The sequence below is a fragment of the Lingula anatina genome, chromosome 2, assembly GCF_051362555.1.
Source record: "Lingula anatina isolate TDL-2025a chromosome 2, LinAna3.0, whole genome shotgun sequence".
Taxonomy (NCBI): domain Eukaryota; kingdom Metazoa; phylum Brachiopoda; class Lingulata; order Lingulida; family Lingulidae; genus Lingula; species Lingula anatina.
In genome coordinates, this window is record NC_141768.1 from 14,832,604 (window position 1) to 14,855,786 (window position 23,183).

At 37.5% G+C, this 23,183-nt stretch overlaps 2 protein-coding genes across 5 annotated transcripts in view; one reads left to right on the top strand and one right to left on the bottom strand.

Annotated features, from left to right (window-relative positions):
* The window catches only part of LOC106154520 (guanylate cyclase 32E), a 33,528-nt gene extending 15,122 nt beyond the window's left edge, over nucleotides 1–18,406 (top strand). For 2 of the 4 annotated variants that reach the window (XM_013528882.2, XM_087004931.1), the window contains exons 2-21: nucleotides 1,419–1,997; nucleotides 4,212–4,500; nucleotides 6,855–7,004; nucleotides 7,209–7,396; nucleotides 7,990–8,128; nucleotides 9,035–9,189; nucleotides 9,695–9,794; nucleotides 10,037–10,109; nucleotides 10,473–10,578; nucleotides 11,758–12,054; nucleotides 13,282–13,353; nucleotides 13,501–13,669; nucleotides 14,155–14,304; nucleotides 14,695–14,875; nucleotides 15,099–15,239; nucleotides 15,864–15,987; nucleotides 16,424–16,667; nucleotides 17,032–17,130; nucleotides 17,543–17,634; nucleotides 17,769–18,406. In XM_013528882.2, coding sequence (XP_013384336.2) covers nucleotides 1,611–1,997; nucleotides 4,212–4,500; nucleotides 6,855–7,004; nucleotides 7,209–7,396; nucleotides 7,990–8,128; nucleotides 9,035–9,189; nucleotides 9,695–9,794; nucleotides 10,037–10,109; nucleotides 10,473–10,578; nucleotides 11,758–12,054; nucleotides 13,282–13,353; nucleotides 13,501–13,669; nucleotides 14,155–14,304; nucleotides 14,695–14,875; nucleotides 15,099–15,239; nucleotides 15,864–15,987; nucleotides 16,424–16,667; nucleotides 17,032–17,130; nucleotides 17,543–17,634; nucleotides 17,769–18,158 — 3,546 coding nt within the window. In that variant the 5' untranslated portion in view covers nucleotides 1,419–1,610 and the 3' untranslated portion in view covers nucleotides 18,159–18,406. Of the gene's footprint in view, nucleotides 1–1,127; nucleotides 1,266–1,418; nucleotides 1,998–4,211; nucleotides 4,501–6,854; nucleotides 7,005–7,208; nucleotides 7,397–7,989; nucleotides 8,129–9,034; nucleotides 9,190–9,694; nucleotides 9,795–10,036; nucleotides 10,110–10,472; nucleotides 10,579–11,757; nucleotides 12,055–13,281; nucleotides 13,354–13,500; nucleotides 13,670–14,154; nucleotides 14,305–14,694; nucleotides 14,876–15,098; nucleotides 15,240–15,863; nucleotides 15,988–16,423; nucleotides 16,668–17,031; nucleotides 17,131–17,542; nucleotides 17,635–17,768 lie in introns of those variants that run through there. The other 2 variants (XM_087004932.1, XM_087004933.1) reach the window with 2 other exon arrangements.
* Nucleotides 18,407–19,607: 1,201 nt separating this feature from the next.
* LOC106154559 (guanylate cyclase 32E) overlaps nucleotides 19,608–23,183 on the bottom strand; it is a 40,569-nt gene continuing 36,993 nt past the window's right edge. The window contains exons 18-22 of the mRNA XM_087005397.1: nucleotides 22,880–23,003; nucleotides 22,361–22,604; nucleotides 21,905–22,003; nucleotides 21,562–21,653; nucleotides 19,608–21,219 (exon numbers count right to left, since the gene is read on the bottom strand). Coding sequence (XP_086861523.1) covers nucleotides 20,605–21,219; nucleotides 21,562–21,653; nucleotides 21,905–22,003; nucleotides 22,361–22,604; nucleotides 22,880–23,003 — 1,174 coding nt within the window. The 3' untranslated portion in view covers nucleotides 19,608–20,604. The remainder of the gene's footprint in view (nucleotides 21,220–21,561; nucleotides 21,654–21,904; nucleotides 22,004–22,360; nucleotides 22,605–22,879; nucleotides 23,004–23,183) is intronic.

A 23,183-nucleotide genomic window follows, 5' to 3' on the forward strand; every position in this document is an offset into this window, starting at 1 on the left:
CCACCTGACCATTTGTTATAAGTTCCAAGACTGCAAGACACAGGTGTGCACTTCATGTCATTCGTGGAAAAATATAACTTTAATTTAGAGAGAGAGAGAGAGAGAGAGAAAGAGAGAGAGAGAGCCTTTGGTGTTTATTACTTGGCATCCTACTTGGAAATTACTAAGACTAATTAACTTACCGTGTACCGAGCACTCTGAGAGTTTAGAAAGTCTCAGCATCTCACGCCAGGAAGCCAAACTGACAACACGCATATCACCTTAATTGCGTTAGCAACGGGTGGAGCGACAGAGAAATTAGATTTGCTTCATGTGGAGAGCTAATCGTAGTGAGATGAAAATGAGAATGTTCGTTATAATGAAACATGAAACGGCTATCATTGCAATATATATATATATATATATATATATATATATATATATATATATATATATATATATATGGTGTGTGTGTATGTGTGTGTGTGTTTTGGGGTTGTATGTATGTATGTATGTCAATATAACAAATATACGGTAACCTCCCCGCCTCCCCGCCATTTTTAGCATTAAGGGTGTGTGTGTGTGTGTGTGTGTGTGTGTGTGTGTGTGTTACAGGTGGGACAGCCCTATTTTGACTAATAGTGTGTGTGTGTTTGTTTACAAATGATCTCCTCGCAGCTGTCAACCATTTGAAAAAGGATATAACATGCATTCAAAAAAGTTAACTTTTTGTACCACAGTAATACGGTGTCCAATTTGATAGATATACAGGTATATCTAGATAAGAAATGTCCAGGAATGAAGAATGATATGAGGGTCTGAGAGCCTGTAATTATGTGTGTATGTGTGTTATGTTCGATTTCACTGGTTCAAGTTGATAATAAGAATATTCTCGAACCGCCTAGACTTGTTTATTTCTCTGATTACCTTCAGATATAGTTATAGGTAATATAAATATAATGAGCACGTTTTCACACCACGAGTTGAACTAGTTTACGACTTGTCCTAGATAATCATTATGGAAAATATTTAATAATCGATTAAATATCGATTACGCTTTTTATACCTGTGCCATTTTGTTTCGTCATTAGATTAGAACAGCTATACTTCAAAGTACGTTACTATTGATTCTGACGCTTTGCACTGCGCATGCATCGTTACGTAAACTAGATTTTAATAAGTGACACGCGCCACCCTTATACAGATTGGTCACAGTGGTGAAATATTCCACCAACTGCAAGAAAGGACCCAATCAGCACTTTTGATTAAGTGGCAGCGCTATGAAAGTAAGTCAGACGCACTTTCTTCCGCGATAAATAACCGACATGCCCAACTCAATCTGGTCACAAAAATTGTCTGTCACCATTGATCATTCTTTGCATATACGTACCTGTAAGTAACACACAAATCTGACTCTTTTGTGTATTTTTTCTTTACAGATTTTTTCCATCATCCGAAGAAGTAAATGTTCATAAAGTATGCACAAACAATGAGAGCTTTTGTCAAGGTTGAAAGTAGGAGAACAAAGTGAGAAAATATGGGCTGTGATGGTGCAAATTGAGTGTAGAATGAAAACATTTATTGCATCTCTAGACTTCAATTGTCGGCTGTTTGTCATGGTTGTCGGCTAAATGACCACACCCCTCAAGATGCTGAAGCTGAACGGAGGATTGTCATTTGCTATTCTCTGCATATACTGCCACTTGGTGCAAAATCTCTCTGCTCATGTCGTCCCGTCGAATAGGTCAAGAGGTGTCAAAATAGGATTCTTACCTGCAATGACAGTTGGAAAAGGCAAACAATTTGCAGGCGCTTTTCTATACGGATTAGAACACATAAACAAGGAATATAACTTGTCTGTAGACTACATGTTCGAAGATAACAAGGTCGACACGTTTGAGTCAATAAAAGCGATGACGAATATGTACCACGAAGTTTCCGCATTTGTCGGCCCAGAGGGTACCTGCAGGACAGAAGGTGTGGTAGCCGCGGCATGGAACTTGCCAATGATTGCCTTTGTAAGTAGTGCTAATTGCCGTTCTTTATTTTCAGATTATCACCAGCTTAATGTTAATTGTAGTATTAAATAGCCGTTATCTCTACTCTGAGGTAGCAGCTCACGTTCCCCCTACCTCATTTCTGAAACAAGGATCACAGCGTCTTGCATACTCAGGCCTCATAAAGAATAATTGCCATTTTCGATCACGAACCTCAGATTTGTGAGGACGAACGCCCAACTGTAATCTCGATTTCTTGGAACGAATTTAAATTCAGTGGCCACGAGCACCGCATCAAAGGGCACAAATATTCGGCTAACTTTCATCTGGGTCTCTAGGTGTACACATACATTGTACGGTGTCCTTTTCTCAACCCCAAAACATTTTCAATATGGCAGAAGATACATGAAACTGCACGTGTAGTGAGAGCTTTCGAAGATTCTTAGTTGAAAAATAATGACACTTTCTCCATTTACTTCTTTACCTAAAGAGACAAGATTTTTCACGTCTAAACCAAGGCTCAACAGAGTGACTAAAGATTTATTTACAGAATTTGTGGCGGAGAGTAGTGTTGGTTGCCGTGATCACTCTGTGCTTAAAAAACGAAAATGAAGTCTCAAAACAAATCCAACTAATGTAATTATATAATTTACTACCCATACTGCGTATTAATGCGGGATTAATGCACTCACGTCAATTAGCTGCGGCTCATACCTCACGTTCCGAACAGGTAGGTAAGCGGATTATTGGTTCGTGGTGTGAAGTACCGTGCTCCTGGCCGCTAATTTTACGTTCTCGCCATGAAATCGTGGTTTGATTTGTTAATTTGGGCGTTCGTGCTCACAAATCCATAGCTCGAGTTCGCAAACGGCTAATTCGTTTACACGACCTGATACTAGTCTCATGCTACAAGCAGTCTCAACTAAAAGTGTAATCAGTGAGGATTGAATGTGGGTGGGGTAATTATGCTGGTTGCAAGTGGTATCTTTTAAAAAACAGGAAGTCACTAGTCACTGTGCGTACAACATAACCGGTGAATATATCTATAGCAGGCCCGTACCTAGCAATTTCAAAAGGGGGGGTCTTTTTTCTGGAAAAAGATAACTTTTACCATAAAACCTTTATGTACCTAGATAAAATTTTACCCAAAGAGACCTTTTCCTAGCAAAAAAGGGGTTCTTTTGAACCCCCGAACCCCCTGGTCTGTATAGGGACTGTCTATATTCTAGAACCTCTTTAAGAATGGTTCAATTAGTATCGTATTTGGATCTCCCGTTGTATAACTTTATTTGTCTTGATTAGTCTTCGCATGTCGCAAAAATGTCTGATGATACGGGGTATAATGTATAATTTGTACTCATACATGTAGGACTTGGTGTATTTATAAATTGGCCAACAGTATAGGCCTATTCAAAAATATTTGTCTCATTTGTTCTTGTTGCCATAAAAATTATCTAAATTTTCAGTAAAGGTACTTCTCCTTCACGCAAAATGAGTGCAAAGGTCATTGTTTTTCGATATGTGGTTAAGTTCGCGGTTAATCGAGGTTTTGTATGTAGACAGCCTCGCTGATTGCTTAGTAATTATCCTCGAGGAAGTCAGTCTAGCAATTATTTGAAATCTGCTACTGCATTGTACTTGACGTGATTTATCGTCTCATTTGAACGTCAGTTATGATTACATGAGCAGATTCAGTAAAATCTAACGAAGAAAAGAAGAGATACATGTAAATTCGTTTTCCCTCATTCCCTCAAGGTCAGCACACCTTATCGAAGCGGTGGCCTTGCAAGGCAGTCCTCTCGGTTCAACGTCCGGAATGTTTTTCTTTTTCTTTTCTTCTCTTTTCTTTTATTTTTTAATTTTTTTTTTCGGGTTGGGGGGGGGGGGGGTTGCCTAGTGAATATGTAAGCCATTAGTAAACTTTTTCGATGCTATGTACTCTTACTTTTTTATAAGTTTCTAGTTCGAACTTAAAAGTTTTGAATTTTGCTAGTCGCGAGACCAGCGTCTCATCTTTGAACGCAGGATCTAACATTGCGCATGGCATGGCCGGCAGATGCTGACTTCGCATGTTATTTTAGAGACGGAGGTACAGATGCCAATAAAAATGTTCCTGCAGTTTTTCAGACAATGATTAGCAGAGAGGTTAAAAAAGGAAATATCAAATATCTTAACCGGTGTTCTTTTTAACTCTAACTCTAACTTTTATTTTTAATTATTTTTGTTTATCCTCAGAAATGTCCCGATTCTGGACTGTCGTACAAGGTACATTACCCTACTTTCGCTAGAACACAGCCCTCCACATTCAAAGTTTCAAAGTCCGTGATCGCCTTGATGAAGTATTTCCAATGGACGAAGACAGCGTTGATAGTGGGCAACAGAACCATCTGGCTGGAGACTGCAGCCGCTGTCAAGGAATTGGCTGACCAGAACGACATTAGCATAACAGTGGAGAGAATTTTTGAAGATAAATTTACAACGGCTATGAATGACATTGTAGACGAAACCCACCAACACACAAGGGGTAGGTTCATTAATTGATTATGTTGTACTCGTAATTAATCTGTTCAAACGAACATAAATGATTTGCTAACTCTTCACTCTTATTTTTGATAAATTAAAGCAACTACTCAACCTGTAGTAATTGCTACACAATCGAGCCGTAGCGAACTAGAAAATTACATTGTAGACGGAACCCACCAATATACAAGGGGTAGGTTTATTAATTTAGCATTTTGTCGCCTTTACACGGGAGGATCGCGAAGGGCGTGTTTGCGTGACTGCAAAAGGTTGTCCAAAGCCCGTTGCGTTGTATATAGTATGTTTGAGACTCTACAACACTTTTGATAGATACCTATACCCTATCAAAATGGCCGCTATCGACATCGTCAATCATAAACTCATCTATATATCAACTCAGTCAATTTCTTTAAGCTTCACTGTTTAATAATAATAAACGTGAATTAAATTATTGAATCAATAATAGGGCACGGCATATAATAGGACACAGCATATTCCATTCACGTTGCATGCAGATCATTTTATCGTGTTAGACAAACCCTGCGATACATGTAAATGCATAAGCATGTACACTTTTAAGATACCACCTAACTAATAGAGCTCCGTGGTTTGGCTCTGGGTTTTCGATTCCTTGTTTTGTCGACCGGCTGATTGAAATGACATCAGTTGGAACACCGCAGCACTGTAGATCAATAGATGTTTCGCAGCCGATAAGTGTGAAGACAATTAACAACCAAGCCCCTTGTTTGAATATAAGTTAAGACTATGTTTTCCTTTATTATGGCAGGAATCAAATACAGACGCTTTGCTCGGCATTGCTCGGAACTTTCATTGAAAAAACTACCGAAAATGGTACGCTTTTGCATTAAGTGGGAGACAGGGGGACGTGACACCAAAACACAGCCACAAACCGTACATCATTCGGACTTACACAAATCCGACCTGTATACAATATCATACGAAATTAATAATGTACTTGTACTTGAGTAGCCGATAAAACTGGGCTTAAGCACTCAACGTATCTACTGGTGCTTAACTCTTATTGAGGCATTCACGGTCGGTGGTAGCCAGTAGTCAGTAGAATGCAGTAATGATGATATTAGTTTGCTCGTCGCTTTTTCAGACAACAATCAGTTTTTGAGTGTAATAAGTGATAGGTTATCCAAGTAAAAACATGAATGCTAATTAAAAAAAATCTACAAGACATTGCAAGAACACTTCTGCAAGAGGTTATGAGAAACTTATTTTTCCATTCGTGAATTGTATGGCACTATCAGTGATCAGGCATGGTTCATATTAGGTCACTGACTCACTGCCATCAGTCATCCAATGTCTAAATTCACAGAGTTATTTAAGAAAAAGTATCACAGAATAATATAACGCATTTAATGGAAATTGCCCTCTGAAAAATATGCTGGAAACGGCAAAAAGGCAGGTATGTTTCCTGTGTACTTCTGACAAGAGCCTTAATTAGGGTTTCTGTCACAAATCCTTTGTAATTTGTAGTCCGCCGTCAATATTTGACAGAAATCTTTGCCATAGTTCCGTAAAGATAGAAGCTAATTTCTTATAAAACGCGAAATCGTTATTAGAGTAGTCAGATATTGCTGTAGGCGATGTCAGATATATGATATCATTAACTGCCTTCGTCATTATTTTCTGCGTTATCATATCTCGCAGCTTCCTGTATCTTTTTACCTCCGCCAAGGAAGTAATGTTTTCTCCTCCTATTGACTGTTTGTTCGTCACCAACCTAACTAAAAAGTTGAGGATGGATTCTGAAAAAATTCTTAGGTCAGAAAAATTAATAGTGATCAGATTTTGGTGATGACCCATCAATCAATTAATGAGTTATTACTAGTTAATTATTTGTCTAGGTTAAGGTCTGAGCTCTCTGAGTGTTTTTCTAGTGCTGTTTTTTTTTTTTTTTTTTTTTTTTTTTTTTTTTTTTTTTTTTTTTTTTTTGTGGGGGGGGGGGGGCACAGCAGGTTCCTCAACATGTTCCATGGATCTTAAAACCTCTTTTTACTTGCACATGTAACACTTTGGCCTATAACAATTTTAGGTAGACCCTGGGGAGTGCGGAGACCCTGCCAGCAAGCAGCATGCTTTATCTATCTCATTCCCTAAAATGAGATTAACTATACACCCGCAGATTCATGTTTCATATTTACTGGATATTGTAAAAGGGGCTTTTGGTTTCCTCATTATTGATATTTTGGCTCCATTTTTAGTGATATTTCGTGTTCATCCTACGTTAGCAATAGTGCCGTCTTAACAATAGTTTTATTTTTCATCTATTCAACAAAAGCAAAACTAACAGGTATTTTTTAAAAAGTTATTTACTTTACATTTCAGTGTATGTTATTCTTGGAAACCGGTTTGCGTCCATCAACTTCGCCCGTTATTTGTACGATTCCGGTTTACAGAAGAATGGGGAATATGTTGTAATTTCTGTCCAGGAGCAGCCATTTCAGCCGTCCAATATAAAAAGATATGTTGCAAAATGTGAGTATCTATATAATTGTACTACGTAAATGAAAAAGGCAGTAACTATAATGTAATACTAATACGGATGTATGTATATATCTTCCATAGTATATATATATATACATAACACTTCATGGTACAATGCTCTTGTTTCATTAATAACTTTATGTAATATACATTGTAAGTACTTCATACGCTTACATGTATAAATCTATCTTCCAGTTCCATATTATAAAAGTGACAATGACTTAACTCTTGAAAGAATAGATGCATTCAGAGCGGTGTTGACACTTGCCCTTCGACCGCCTTCTAATCCGAACTATGAAGAATTTCTGGACAAGACAAGAAATTATTCTAGCGAGAAACCCTTCAATGCACCCCATAAAATGATTCCGGGGAAAAAATTTCCGGTGAGATTTTTTAAAAGAATGCGGTCTGGTTTTAAATTTCCCCGAAATACGCAGTACGTAATGGCGTCTTTATCATCTTTAGGCATCTCTCATATCAACTGGACAACAGTGATCGTTACTTTCGGAGACCTGCCGATAAGAGAAAGTAAAAAGCTGATATCATTTTATATTAGTGTAATTTCGGGTACCAGTCTCGGTAAAAGTGCGTTTCAAATCTGAAACTATTCATTGATTAAAGAATGCCTGCAAAGAATACCTTAGGTGGTGTTGGATTGGGTTAAAGGTGACTGGTATTATTATTATTAATATTAATAATAATAATAAATTTTCAATTCTGAGACTGCGAACGACCATCGATATTTTTTAATTATGTTAGACATTGATACGATAATTCTTACGTTACAATTGAGAAAATACAAATGCCATTTATGAATGGTTGATGAGTTGTAGCACACTTAATCTGTTTTGAATGTGCATTTTATTGAGGTACTGGTGGTCTCTTTCTTGTCGAACCAGCTTCCGGTCTTAATATTCGCATCTAAATCGCTGGTATTGTAGCATAACAAAGTACGCTTTTAAATGTATTTTCATAGGTCCCCATTTACGCCGCTCACCTTTACGATGCCGTCGCTATCTACGGTCGGGCACTCAGCGAGGTTTTGGCCATGCCAAACGGTAAACCTGATGACGGAAGGGCTATCTTTAATCAAATTAGGTCCAGAGCATTTAAAAGTAAGTAATCCTAAATATGGCAGTCATAATGAGCATGCTATGTTTACATTATAAATTTTCCTTAACTGTAACAGTAATTCAAAAGTGTACAAATAGGCCTGTTAGTCTTTAGAATGCAAATAAAACACACGGTTTGAAAGAGCAGTAGAAAAGAAACTACTGGAAAATGATTTTCTCAGAATTTGCCTTTGATTTAAATAGCACACCTTTTTCCAGAAAAGGACGTAGATGTCATGAAAACGTAATTTACAGAGAAAAATTCAACACTGAATTGAACGCTGACCAACTGGGTCTGAATCACGCGCACGCGTGTCTATCTCCTTTTCAATCTAGATTTTTGCTAGAAAACCAGCAGGGTCCTCAATTTTTGCTCGCATGTGACGGTTAATAAATAACAAGTTAAAGATGCCCATTAACTGCAGGTGCATTGTGAAATCAAAAAATTCTCCAGTTACTCGTTCGTCTCCACTGCAGTGTATTAGAGTTTAGATTGGAATGAGGTTTCATTTGATTACAAGCACTTTTTTCTTAAGGCTCCAATAAAGCCAAATAAAATGTTTTTACCGAAGCACTAGAACATCTTGGGCTGATAAGGCCAAAGAATGAAAACACGAGCTGCAAGTTACACTCCAGGCAACCCCTTCTGTTACACCTCAACAGCAAAATATTTACGTACACGTTGTAAATTTGGGAATCTGTAACGGTCTGTCTGTTTTAAAAAAATCGGCGTGGATCCAGATTGAACTGCGTATTAGAGTTTTGGCATCTTCTCTTTTTTCTCAGTCCTTGTTTGATACCTAAGCAAATGAAACAAGTTTTTTTATATCTTTATTCACACCCAAATATATTTGGGGTTATTTAGTTAAAGGATATTTGACAAGCGATTTGTTTTTGCTTTGTTTCAAGGCATTCAAGGTCATGATGTATTTATTGACGAAAATGGTGACACTGAAGGCAACTACACAGTACTGACCGTTCAACGGGATCCTTCTTTCCCTCGAGGCTGGACAATTCGCTCCGTGGGTGCCTTCACTTCTCGTGACAACAAATCTGCAGTTTTGGTAATCTTAATTTGCACTGAGTTGTACTTTGCCTCAGGCATCCTTTGGAATCGAGTTGAAAAATAGGTTTCTCTTTGTATTCACCTTTCATATAGTCTTGTGTAACTGTCTTACGTGTTTATATTATATCACAAAAGTCTTGTGTAACTGGCCATATTATGAAATTCCCTTTTCCGGAAATCCACAGATTAGGAACTCGAACATAATTAACAAACACCTTTTATTATAACTACCCCCAGGTTTTGGTGTGTTAATTTCATCATGGTACTCTCTAGTCTAAAATCAAGTAAATTAATTGTGCGATAAATCAGTGTCAAATGGCTATACGTTCCTCTGTATGTTCAAGTGCAACAAAAGTAACTGTCCTGGGAAAGGATGCGGATGTCAACACCTTTTTCGAAAAGCAATTACATTATGAAATACTTGCGTTGCGTTTAGTTCGATGTATCGATTCCCGAGAGGCGGACCGGAGTAGACGCAAGTTTAACTCCTGTTTTTATTTCAGGATTTCAATATGCATGGGTCGATTCAGTGGTTGAAAGGGAAAGTACCTGTTTGTGAGCCTCCATGTGGATTTAGAAATGAGAAATGTCAATCAGATTTTGGTAAGGGCGTATGTAAATGAAAATCCATATCTGAGTATGGACGCGTGCTTGTGAGATCTATCAATCTTTCTATCATATGTGACATATATCAGGGTCGAAATCCACGTTCCGATTGTTTGTACCAATTCGAAATTAAACATAATGCGCACCACAGAGTGAAATAATGTAGGCTACGTTTTTTGTTTAAAAATAAGTAAAACTGATGTTATGAGACTTTGATTATATTAATTTATCTATTGTAGATTGGACAGTTGCCTCCGTTGGCTGTGTGTTTGCTGCAGTTTTCGTGGTGATAGTTTCCGTTCTCGGACTTAGGTAAGAAAGCAGTTTCTTTACTTGTTCCTTGATAAGCATACTTTATGCGCAATTCATTGTCACATATAGATATTGAAACTATTTCCCAAGATTAAGCACAATGACACAGACTCAGACTTTTTACATAGTCGGTTCTTGCATTACATGTGGCCTTCTTGACCTTTGGCCGTCAAATTCTATACATTGATATCATGGTAATGAAGATAAACTTTTAATGCTAGTATTGTCCCATGGCATTATGGCAGCTATTACATGGATCTTAATGGGGTTCGGGCTTTGATTGGGGATTTGAGCATCACGTAGGAAGGTGAGGATTCAACATGTAAAATGTCGACGGGCTTTATGTTAGTTTTATCATTACAGACATTACCTGTACGAGCAAAAACTTGCCAAACTCCTCTGGAAGATAGACTTTAAAAGTTTACAACTGCCGGAGTCTGACTTGAAGTCTCCTGGGTTGAAATGCGAGGTAAGTTATGTAAATTCAAATGATCAGGTTAATGCATTTAAATTCCGCCGTTTTCTCGTTCAATGCAGTCCATATATAAAATGTCTTGACAATGTGTAACAAAAACGGTATCACATTCTTCTTAGAAGTATCTCAGTATTTCTTTCGTGAAGTTTCAACACTAATTCTTAAATGGGTTACGATATGTGCTTGATAATAATAATAATAAAATATAATAATAATAAAAACAGAAATAATTTATAACTGCAATTGCATCCCTGATATTAGAGTATTACTATGAATGCATACATACATCTATAAAATATTTAAATAAGTCACGTTTCATATCAAGGCCAAAATTGACTATCACAGTTAATTAAGGCTTTAAAAGAAATATATCAATGCTTAAAAGAAATATTAAGATTCTATGCGTTAATAAAGATCTTTTAAACGCCCCGTTTTCACTTAATATCACACGTTTGCTGTTTTCCCTGCGTTTTCTTACCCCTTCCAGAAGCAAATTGCCTAACTTTTCACCGATCTGAATTTTAAGGCCGATATAAAAGTACCTCAACAAAATATCTCTCATTTCCCTGGGGGGCGGGGGGGTGTTGTGAGGTTACCGGCCTGAACGGTGTAACTTAAACCTGAAAAACTATAAACGATCAATTTAAAAGGGGGTAAAATGATAAAAAATGTAACCCTACAGTTGAAATAGGCCACTACACATATGCTGATCTCTTCCCAATGCTTGACAGAGGTTTGATTACCTGCCTTTAAGGGAGGCGTAAAATTGAATTCATATCGGCCAGTTTGCAACAGATCTTCCGCTCGATTATAAGCCAACATAATCAACAAACACAAAAAAAAAACAAGTAACAAATGCAAGTCTAATTCCCTCAGGATTTCTCCGATTTTCGATGTTTGATCAATAATCGCACACCATTGAAGTTAAAAAAACATGTACGCCGTCTTCAGAACAGTTTTCGTGTTTTTCTTTGTTACGTTGATTAAAGCATTGTCATGTCTGGCAAATCTGTAAAGAGGCAAACATTTCTTTTTTTATTAAAATTAAAAACACTCACATTTAAGTATTTTTTATTTTTAAAAAGAACAATATACATCATCGAAATTACCACGTCTGTGTTTCACCACTTTCACTATCAAGACTAATGCGAATAATACACATTTTATATTTAGAGACGCGACAGCACGGATTCTATGGACTTACTAATACCAAGTTCCACGCCACTGGCCCCTTTTACGGAATCCCTTACCCCCTTCCGAAACAACATTCAGATTGGGACATACAAAGGAATGGTTGTGGCCGTGAAGTTCATCAACAGAAAGCCCGTCCAAGTCAATCGTGAAATGAAGAAAGAGCTTCAGCATCGCAAAGACATCAATCACGATAATATCAATCGATTTCTAGGGGCATGCCTGGACGGGCCCCGAGTCTGCGTTGTGTCGCAGTTCTGCTCCAGGGGGAGCCTGCACGTAAGAGGATATTGCTTTTTATTGCCGCCCATAACCATGCACGTAGGAGGCAACTTGCTCAGGGGGATTGAGTGAATGGTCTATAATGACCTAGAATACATTCACAGAGAATAACCAAGCTACATAAAATAAAAGTTTCCTCAAAACCTTAACGGGGGAGGGGGGGGGGGGGCAGTTTATAGGATACCTATCAATTCAAAAGACTACAAAAGAACACCTCAAAATTCCCTTTGAATGTGTGGTTCGATGGTATTTTTCCAGCTTTGGGCCGTCATTTTGGAACCAAAGACGCAACCAAAGTTTATTTTCAACCTGTTTTTCTAAATATCACTGATATTTTTGTGATTTAATCTCAAATACATATATAGCGTTGAATCCAATAGTGATCCCTTCCCTAAATACATATTAATGTTTGAAGGTATACAAAGATTCGGCAGGGTAGATGGGGACCCAGGTAGGAATTGCAGCTCAGTTTGTTTAGGCCATATCTCTTATTCGTAGAGAATTTTATGTTCTCTAGTTGTAATGGTACAAGTTTCGTCGACCACTATTATTTTTGTCCAGCAAAGCGAGGTAATTTTTCATCATTGTGCTCCCTCCTACCCTCAGCAAAAGCCTGTAATCGCTGATGCTAATCTATTGATGAAAGATGGTAATTTAGATAATAGATGAACAAATGAAAATTGATAAAAAACATATTATATTTAGTATTTTTTTTAAAAGGAATTGCATATACCCCCCTTAACGGCAAGGGTTCCACATAATTCAACTTGTGAATGGCATGTTTAATTCATCTCATCTTAACCAAAATACTTTTACCTTCATGTAATGGGGATACACAAAAAAAAGTTAGAAGGAGTGTTAATGGGACCATTCAGATTGAGAAGAGCCGAGTGCTAGTAAGGCCGCGACCTATATATGGCGGACCTACATGAAAGGAAGACAGCTAATCCTTTAGTGGTCTCTCCGCCTCTCACACGCCTCCCCACGCGTTGTCCCTCGACCAGTTGAATTGAGCCGAGATTTAATTACTGTGCCCCTGCAGGGACGACGCGTGGGGAGGCATGTGAGAGGTGGAGAGACCATTACAGGATTAAGTGGTCTTCCTTTCATGTAGGTCCGCCATATTTAGGTCGCGGCCTTACTAGCACTCGGCTCTTCTCAATCTGAATGGTCCCAATGTTTCAATCTTCTATTTAAAGGTCAAAGTTTTCTGTGGTATTTCAGGACATTCTGGAAAATAACAACATGAAACTGGACGACATGTTTATTGCATCACTGGTCCTAGATCTTATTAAGGTAGGGTGGATATATGAACTTGTTACAGAAACGATGAACCTTCCATCAACACCTATTACTACATGATATCTCGACCTCTTTGACGTAGCTGCGATATTATAATGACTACTATCTACAAAATAGTTAGATGGATTTGAATATTTCCAGGGAATGATATTTATTCATGAAAGTAGGATTGGATCCCATGGTAATTTAAAGTCGACTAACTGCCTGGTGGATACAAGATGGGTTCTGCAGATCTCCGACTTTGGTCTTTACAGCCTGGATTCTCATACAGATCGAAGGCAGAGTGTTGATGGGTTGAATTACTATAAAGGTAAGCTGTTTGCCAAGCTTTGTTCACCTGACCTGAAACAACTGGAAAACGCTTCAACGGTGTACCAGATAGTAAACGAAAGGTATCTGTAAAACAAAACAATATAATATCATGCTTCTGAATCTTGTACACTTTGTTTCTTTGTTACTTGTGCTGTGCAGAGATTTAAAAAGCCTTTTGGATATGTATTTTCCCTATTTTACGAATGAGACCTTTATGACAAATTACATTTTTTTCATCAGAAATAAAGGGTAAATGAAAACAATAGAAAAGAATTTGAATTCTAAATTAGAAAATAATTGATATTGAAATGGTGAAAATGATAAATTGGTGACGCGCAAATATCAATTCCAATATTAGTAACAAAAGCCAACTATATCCTGATTGATGCTTGAAGGCAAGAGCGCTACCATTTTTACAACAACCCATACAATGTATATATTTGGGTCAGTTTTCTCCAACTTATACGGTCATTGCTTATTTAGATCTGTTGTGGACTGCGCCTGAGTTGTTACGCAGCGCGAACCGACCGCCCCAGGGGACACCCAAGGGTGATGTTTATTCCTTTGCAATCATTTTGTTCGAGGTCCATGCGAGAAACGGACCCTGGGGAGATGCCAAAATGTCACCACAAGGTACATGTATGGGATCAATCACAATTAGAAGAGCCTAGTGCTAGCTGGTCCATGGCCTAAATATGGCGGACCTACATGAAAGGAAGGCCGCTTTATCCTGTAATGGTCTCTCCGCCTCTCACACGCCTCCCCTCGCGTCGTCCCTCGACCGGACGAATTGAGCCGAGATCTAATTACCGTGCCCCTGCAGGGACGATGCGTGGGGAGGCTCTTCTCATTCTGAATGGTCCCTATGTTCAAATGTCTTAGAACATTCATACTGTAAGGCATTCATTCTATAATATGTTTTCATTTTTATAGAGAGGCTTAACGCGAACACACTTATTTGTTTTTAAAAATACAAGTATCGATGAGTGACAAAAAACTAAACTTCATATGGCCTTTTCATAGACATCATTGAGCATGTGAAGAGCACGAGTAATGTGACGGAGCCATTCCGCCCTGAAACGCACCTGCTGTCCTGCAAGCCACACATCGTGAACTGTATAAAACAATGCTGGACAGAGAACCCAGACGACAGACCGGATTTCAAAAGCATCAGAACTATGTTGAAGTCCATGCAACAGGGCTTGTGAGTTGCTTGCAGATGCTTCATTAATCTTAATATCACAAGCACACATATACTCCTGCACTATATAGTGCATTCGTTTTGCTATATTGCCATCTGAATCTCAATATCTCTTTCTTGTAAATCGATTTCCTGGAATTTTAGCGTGTCCATATACTAGTGTTCTTAGCAAAAACAACAATTATAGCGTGTGCATTTGGTACATCAGAGCGAGTTTTCATTTTAGGCATTCCAACATATTTGACAACATGATAGCTATGATGGAGAAGTATTCTAACCACCTCGAGGACCTAGTGGATGACAGGACCATGCAGTTATCAGAGGAAAAGAAGAAAACCGAACTCCTGTTACTTAGAATGCTGCCACGGTAGGATTGTGAGAATGACATTGTGCTAGATGTGACAAAATATGAGCTCTGAGAAGATGAGGCAGTAAAGGGTACTTGTTGAAAAGAATGGATAACAGAGTGCAACGTTCAGTCTCAAAACATGTCCTTAAAAAAAATTGAAACGAATGTCACAAGCTATCAGCCTCTTTCTATCATCCTGCATTTAGCTTGTTTACATTTCTACTTGCTCACAAGAGACAACTTTTAAAGACAGGTTTCAAAAGGTTTTTATTATTTAGCTGTTTCTCGTTGTAATTTAGTTTTAATTATCTTTTTAATACACTGGCATTTACCGTTTTATTTCCACATCTTAAACTTAACTATTTTATCATTATTATTACTTTTATTTTTTCACACATATTTCACTTTTAAGAGCTCGGACAGAATCCAATTTCTAATGTATATTTTACATATATATTAACTGAAGAAATTATTATTATTATTATTATTATTATTATTATTATTGATACAGAGTTGTTTATGTATTGCTCAAATATTTCATGGGCTATTCTTGGATAGATTGTAATGCAATGCACGTCTCCAGCTGATCATTACTGTGATAAGTGTGTCCTTCACATTTCCTTTCCATGTTCTGCAATGAAGAAGTGTGGCTGATCAGTTGAAGCGAGGTGAACGGGTCAGCCCGGAGACGTATAGCTCAGTGACAATTTATTTCAGTGACATTGTAGGATTCACTGTCCTGTCAGCGGAAAGCAGTCCAATGCAGGTAAAAAACTAGAATTCTTTTTTTTTTTAATTATTTATTTTTCTTGTGGTGTTCCAGTCAAAGATCAATCAGCGTTCCTAAGAGTGATTGTGTAAAAAGGAGAGGATGCCGTGGTATTTATCTGCATGTGGGTGAAGGTCTAGAAGTGGTCTGCGGTTTACAAATGAACAACAAATTAGAGACGTGATCGTTTACGGCCTTGGCGTATTGATTGAAGGTGCTTGTTGCACGCTAAGTGCGAGATTCGCCGTCAAAAACATGCAGCAGAAAATGGATACGATAGCTGGTGGCACAATATCGTGTTTTTAAATTTTGCATTGTAAGAAACCAGTGATAACTACTGTATTGATTGCCACATCCATAACAACCTTAAATGCCTGTATTTACCACTTGATAGCGGAAACTGTCCAATTTGTCTGTTTATTTTTTTTTCCAGATAGTAGACATGTTGAACGACTTGTACACTTTATTTGACTCCATTACCAGCCACTATGACGTGTACAAGGTGGAGACAATAGGGGACGCCTACATGGTGGTGAGCGGCCTTCCTTTACGCAATGGTGACAACCACGCAGGAGAAATAGCATCCATGTCATTACAGTTGCTATCCGCCATCAAAACGTTCAAAATACGCCACAAACCCAATGAAATGCTCAAGCTGCGAATCGGTTTACATTCAGGTACCTGTTTTCAAGTTGAGATCAAGCGTTGTGTTATGGTGATGATATTTGCCCTTTGAATCTTATATTACTCTATCCCTTGAGTACATTGTACTGTTCTGTTATACGCCACTTTGCATAAATAGAAATTTGTGTCTATTTTTGGAATATTATCAGTTTCCACATTTTCCTTTAAATGTATTTATATTTTTCTTGTTTAAACAACAGATGACGTGCTTCAAATATTTCAAACGTTTTTTTATCATTTGAGTTCTCCATCTTAGTACTGTTTATCTAACAAGTATCATATATTTAGTATTATTCCACTCCTGCTTGACTGGGAAACATACAAATGTAACTTTTGATGTCGTTTCGTTACATTCAGGTCAGTGTGTGGCCGGCGTTGTTGGCTTGAAAATGCCTAGGTATTGTTTATTTGGAGATACAGTCAACACGGCCTCAAGGATGGAGTCAACCGGCGTAGGTGTGTACAAAAATGTATTGTTTCCATCTGTTTGCTTTAAAAATGTTAGTATTATTACTGATGCATCTCAGAAGATCTACTTTACAGATGTCAAATATAATCCTGTAACTTTTCCTGTAACAGAAGGATCTTCTGTAAAGTAGTGACATTTGACATCTGTAATCTGACATCTGTAATGTAGATCTTCTGAGATGCATCAGTAGTAATACTTATATTTTTCTTAAGATCTACACGGTGAATTGACATGAATCCTTTAAAAATGTTGTGACGTCAACAAATACTATATATGCTAATTTTGTTTTCTTTTGAAAGAAATGTTTAGATATGACCACAATCATATTATAATGTTACTTGTAAATTGAATCAGTCAGCGCCAATGGTATCTCTAAATGTCAGTTCTTATGCTTTTCAGCATTAAAAATACACATCAGCATGGCCTGTAAGCTTATACTGGATAAGCTTGGTGGATACCAACTTGAGGAGAGGGGAAACATTCATGTAAAGGTAAAAGGCCATTATCAGTGACCTGTTCTTAAATGTGTGCATGTGTAACTGTGTGTGTGTGTGTGTGTGTGTGTGTGTGTGTGAGAGAGAGAGAGAGATTGTTAATTCGAAAATTAACGGACTTTTCATTACAGGGCAAAGGAGAGATGACAACTTACTTCTTACTGTCGGAAGACGCAGCATTCCGTTCGCGTAGACTTGAGCAGCAAACAGTGATCTCAAACGGCAACCCGAGCTCTACATGCAACTTAGACACCATCCTAGGCGAGAAGGGTCTTTGTAGACCAGTTTCGAGACACAGCAGTATGACCAACAGTAACTGGAGTTTGTACAATAACAAAGCCGTCCAGCATCATAAAGGCAGTAGTGACTGGAGTTCAAAAATGGATTCGCCTATATTCTTCACATCAGATCTTCAACATGGATGGAAATTGGGCGTTTTCCCCATCGGGAATGAGGCTCGAGGTATGAAGAAAAGCTTTCAAAATTCGGCCTGTGGTGGCAACTGGGAATCTCGTGTGTGAAGAACGTTAATTGTATTGTGTTACACTGGTCCTACATGTAGCAAATTCGTAACTTTTAAGCAATGTTCTGTACATGTGGAGTTCGTTGGAAAAAAAGTTCAGTATTCGTAAAGAAGAACTATTAATTGGATTGTCTGGAAGCACGTCTTTGGATAATCACACAAACGTAGTCTGTTCGTATATAACCGACACTGTTTAATTTATAGAATGCATTTATGGATATATAAAAAGTTTATTATTTTTGTGGATGTTGGGACGTATTCTTTTTTGCCGACTTCCCTTCTCTCTCTCTCTCTCTCTCTCTCTCTCTCTCTCAAATAATTATGTATTTGTGCTCCACTGAAATAATGTTACATTTGTTAAACAATGTTATTTTGTATATATCGACATAAAATGGTTTAAAAACTGATTTTTAGTAATTTTAGTCATGTTTAGTTTAATACATTTTAATGAACCATGTATCGTTTATCCCAAAACAATTTCTGAAATATTAACGAAAATCAGTATGATTTCTTTTCGCGAGAAAACCCTACACAGCGCACATTTAACTGAATATTCATCGAATAAATCATCTCAGCATTGTTGGCGGTGAGGTAGTCATTCAAAATGTTTTATCTTAAAACCATGGCTTTGTCAGTGCAACTTTGTAAATATTTTACATATTATCACGTAATCATCTTTGTCGCAATGCGCTTGGGTGAAAGTTGTAAAAAATGAAAATCCTGAAAAGTAGCTTGCAATATCTCATCGCATTTAGACCATATAAAAAACTATCAAAATGAAGAATAAAAATCCTGAAATCTGGATCTTGAAAACGTTCACCTAGATGAATGCGTTCTCTGTCAACAGATGTCTTTTTACTACCCGATAACATATTTCAAGTGTTTGAAGAAACTTTACAACCAAGCAAATCAATTGAATCACAAGAAAAGACATCATTCCTGGTACCTCCGCTGAAATGTTTGTTTTTGTTGACTTGTTAGTTAAAATTTTGAAGTCAAAGGTAATGGACGGATCGGATTTTTATCACTCCTTAAGGATAGGTTCGATTGCTTTTTGGCTAAAATTCTTTATGGATTGAATAATTATCAATAATGAGAATTCAGCTGTCTGGCGGTGGTTTCCCCTCTCTGAGTGCTTTTCTAGTTAGTTGACATTTTCGAGTAGTTATCAGTTCAAGAATAGTCTCTCTTTGCCAAATCAATACAGTTTCCGATATCTCTGTTAGAATGTAAGTCATATGCTTTGTGTGTGTGTGTGTGTGTGTGTGTGGGGGGGGGGGGGGGGGGGGGGTAGCGGTATTGTTATTTATTTGACAACTGGGAAATTAAAGGTTAGTATTTATTTACTCAATCACGTTTTCTTTTTGAAAAATATTTCATAATAGTGTAGGGTTAGTTATTTAACTTACATAGAAGCATCGACAACATACGCTGCACATTTGTACCGTTAGCATTATATACTTAACGCATCTTTATTTGATTACTTATACACTGGAATGTCACTTTTGTAATGTAGATGAAAGCGGATAAATTGTCAAATTGATAAAAAATATACATCTTAATAATTGCAGTTTTCAACCCACTCAAGCAATTTTGACATGGCACATACATTTTTGAAATAACCGTTAGAATTCGCTCCTTGAATTTGATTTAACATTTGCATTTCCTACAACCGAATAAAAGTGATCACATGTGCAGTTACATAGCTACCCTTTGCTGACTAGTTAGTTTTTTACCCCACGTATCAAAATGCCAATATTATTTAGAAAACAATGCCCATTATCAGAATGCGAAGGTTGGAAATACATCTATCAAAAGCCGAAATCATCCGGCCTAGACAAAATCTATTTCTACTTTGCATTTGTGGACACTTAAAAAAAATAAATACATGAATGTTTAACACACGGTATGTTTTTGAAGTATAACCCAGCGTCACAATATTCGCGACATAAAGGCACAATGTAAAATGTACTTTGACAAATCTATGTATAATGTAGTGAAAACATATGGGGACTTTAATTCAGCGCTAAAGACATTGCGTAAAACAAGCCCTAGTAGAAAAATATCAATCAAACGTGTGTTTTGACGGTAAAAACTGCCATGCCTTACACCATGTTAACAGTCTTAAATGTTTTGGTAATGCTTTTAGATTACCTGAATTTGTTTTTGCAAGAGTACATATCAACGTAAAAACTAAACAATGTATATTTAGGGCACTAATGAAACTCGTTGAATCATACTTACACAAAAAATCCCCATTTGTTGAAATGTCTAAATCTGGGTTAATGAAGTTAATGTACTAAAATTCTTTCCAACATATGGTTATTGATTTGGTCTACTTTTAAGCTGTCTGAAAAAACATGGGCATCTGATATTTTAATAAATATTAAAATGTAAAAAAGACAACAGCAAAGTGTTTAAAGCAAACAAAATCGGGTTATTGGTCAAAGTTTGCTCTCTGCCGAGTCATCACATTCAATATTGACTGAACTGTTAGAGATAACAGCTACCTCACTCGACTGTGGTGGTCCACCATTACCTACGCTTCCCTTTGTATTCCCATTGTCGTCCATTTGGCCCAAACTCTGATCCTCAGAACCAGGACTACTTTCTATGGTCGGCAGCATCTTCATTGGCAACAATCTATCAGTTTCGCTGGCATCAATGTTCTCTGTATCATTAACTAAACTGCCCAACATAGTAGGTATAGTGGCGCACTGTTTAAATAGCTCTCTGGACTTAAACCTTGGACTACGTGTCGAATAACTCCGCCTGGATAATGTCGCAGGGCTGGTGAATTCGGGACTAGAATGAGACACCGTTGAAGGTTGTTGGAAGCAATCGTCACGGAAAATGGAATATAGACGTCCAGAATTTGAGAGTTCCCCATGAAGGCCATTGGGCGGTCGAGGGGACCAGGGGTCATTGGTGCAAGTTTTTTGATGTTTAAGTCCCTTTTTAACTTGAAGTGGGTTCTCAAGAACCGGAAGGTTCAGGCGTCTCTGGCGCACGGAGCGGTTCTCTGATGTCAACCAATAAGTGGACAGATCGCCTTTTCCCTGTAACCAAGAAAAAGGGTGAATAAATATATGAAAATCAAAATCTGCCACGAATGGTACATTACTCATACATTTAACATTATGACATTTTTAGATATATCAGATTTTGTCAATATGTTCAAAATGCCAATCCATCAATAACTGACAATGTAATAAAATGAGGCAATAGATGTGCCAAATTGTTTTCAATATAAGCAACACTTATGTGTATTGATCCGGTTTCCTTTGTTAGCTACATGTAGAACTAAACAGAATCATTTAAAACACCTTTAATACATTTCCATATCAAAAAACACCATTAAAACCCATCTAATTTTAAACATTTCCGAATTCCAGCCTTACCTTAAGGTGAATCTTGCCCCTTGGCTCTACTTCATATCCTCCAAGACTTAGCAAGAGATCACGACTTTCTTGAGAACAATGGATTTTTAGAGCTAAAATAGAAATGTTTTCTTGTGATAACACATTATTTGCGTATGTTAGATAACCCTTACACTCCATGACGGTATATGTAAGTACACGTACATGCGTAGTTATGATAGTAGAATGGTATAATATGATTGAAACACAATGCTTAATCTATTGATGATAAAAAGAAAACATGCCACAGATGCGGGTGTTAAAACTGCATTACATAGATTTAAAGGGTTTATTGCGTTAAATATGTAATAAAAATGCAGCTTACGCTCCCCGTGTGACTCCATCCTGGAAGCTGTGTTCACTGTGTCCCCAAAAAGGCAGTACCGTGGCATTGTCAACCCGACAACACCAGCGACACACGGACCTGAAACAAACCAATCAGTATACGAAATTTTATACATTGCTAGCTAGTACTACTACTACTGTTTTAGGGTCAGTAATCCGAGCACCTTGTCCATAAAATAGAACTAGTGACTAATAGACGGTAAAATAAATTATAGATTTTTTGTGAAATAAATATATATTGCATGCTATATTCATATGGCACCATTTAGTAATACATATGAAGCTAATAACATAAAATATTCCGATATAGACTTATTGTGAAACTGAACCGTTGTCTTAAAAAGGTGTACAAACGTATAAAAACAAAACAATAATTTCTAGGGTACTATGTTCAAAAGTAACTGTCAAAACTTCAAATAAATAAAAGAACAATCACCTGAATGCATGCCAATGCGAAGTCTAATCGTTTCTCCCGGCATGTGTCTTATCTGGAAAGTTTTAAGTGTTGACAAAAGATGCAGCGACATGGACGCAATCTCTCCCACGTGACTGTCGCCATTTCTGATGGGAAGCCCGCTCACCACCATATAGGCGTCTCCGATTGTCTCCACTTTGTACACGTCATAGTGACGGATTATAGAGTCAAATAACGTGTACAGGTCGTTCAAGAGATTGACAACCTAAAGTTTAAACGGGCTATTTTAACAGAAGTATTAGTTACTAACAATAGTCCATTCGATAAGACTTCGTTGAAATAGACAAAGAAAAATAGGCAAAGTAAACAATCTGTCCTGTATGATGAAAACGAGTGTAAATATTCTTTACGTTGTCGAACGTTTCTTGCAAACAAGTGTGGCTGTACCTTGTTTCGTCTTGTTACGTCGTGTGTGTGTGTGTATGTGTCTGTGTATGAAAAAGAGAGAGAAAGAGGGAGAGAGACCCGACTTTTACCTACCTGCATTGGAGTACTATTAGCTGAAAGCTGAGTAAATCCACAGATATCACTGAAGTAAATGGTCACACAGGAAAATGTTTCTGGTATAACTGGTTCACCTCGCATTAACTGATCAGCTACGGACCTACATAATTGATTGGATGCATATAAAAGCAGCACAATGGCAGTACAGACCACTCTTGCAACTGGTCATGCAAACCGCACATACAGATTAAAATGCATAAAGGCTGACCAAGACATTTGCAGAATATAGAGGCAACGCCATTGCAAGAAGTTGTTACTTTTAATGTGGGTTTTTATATAT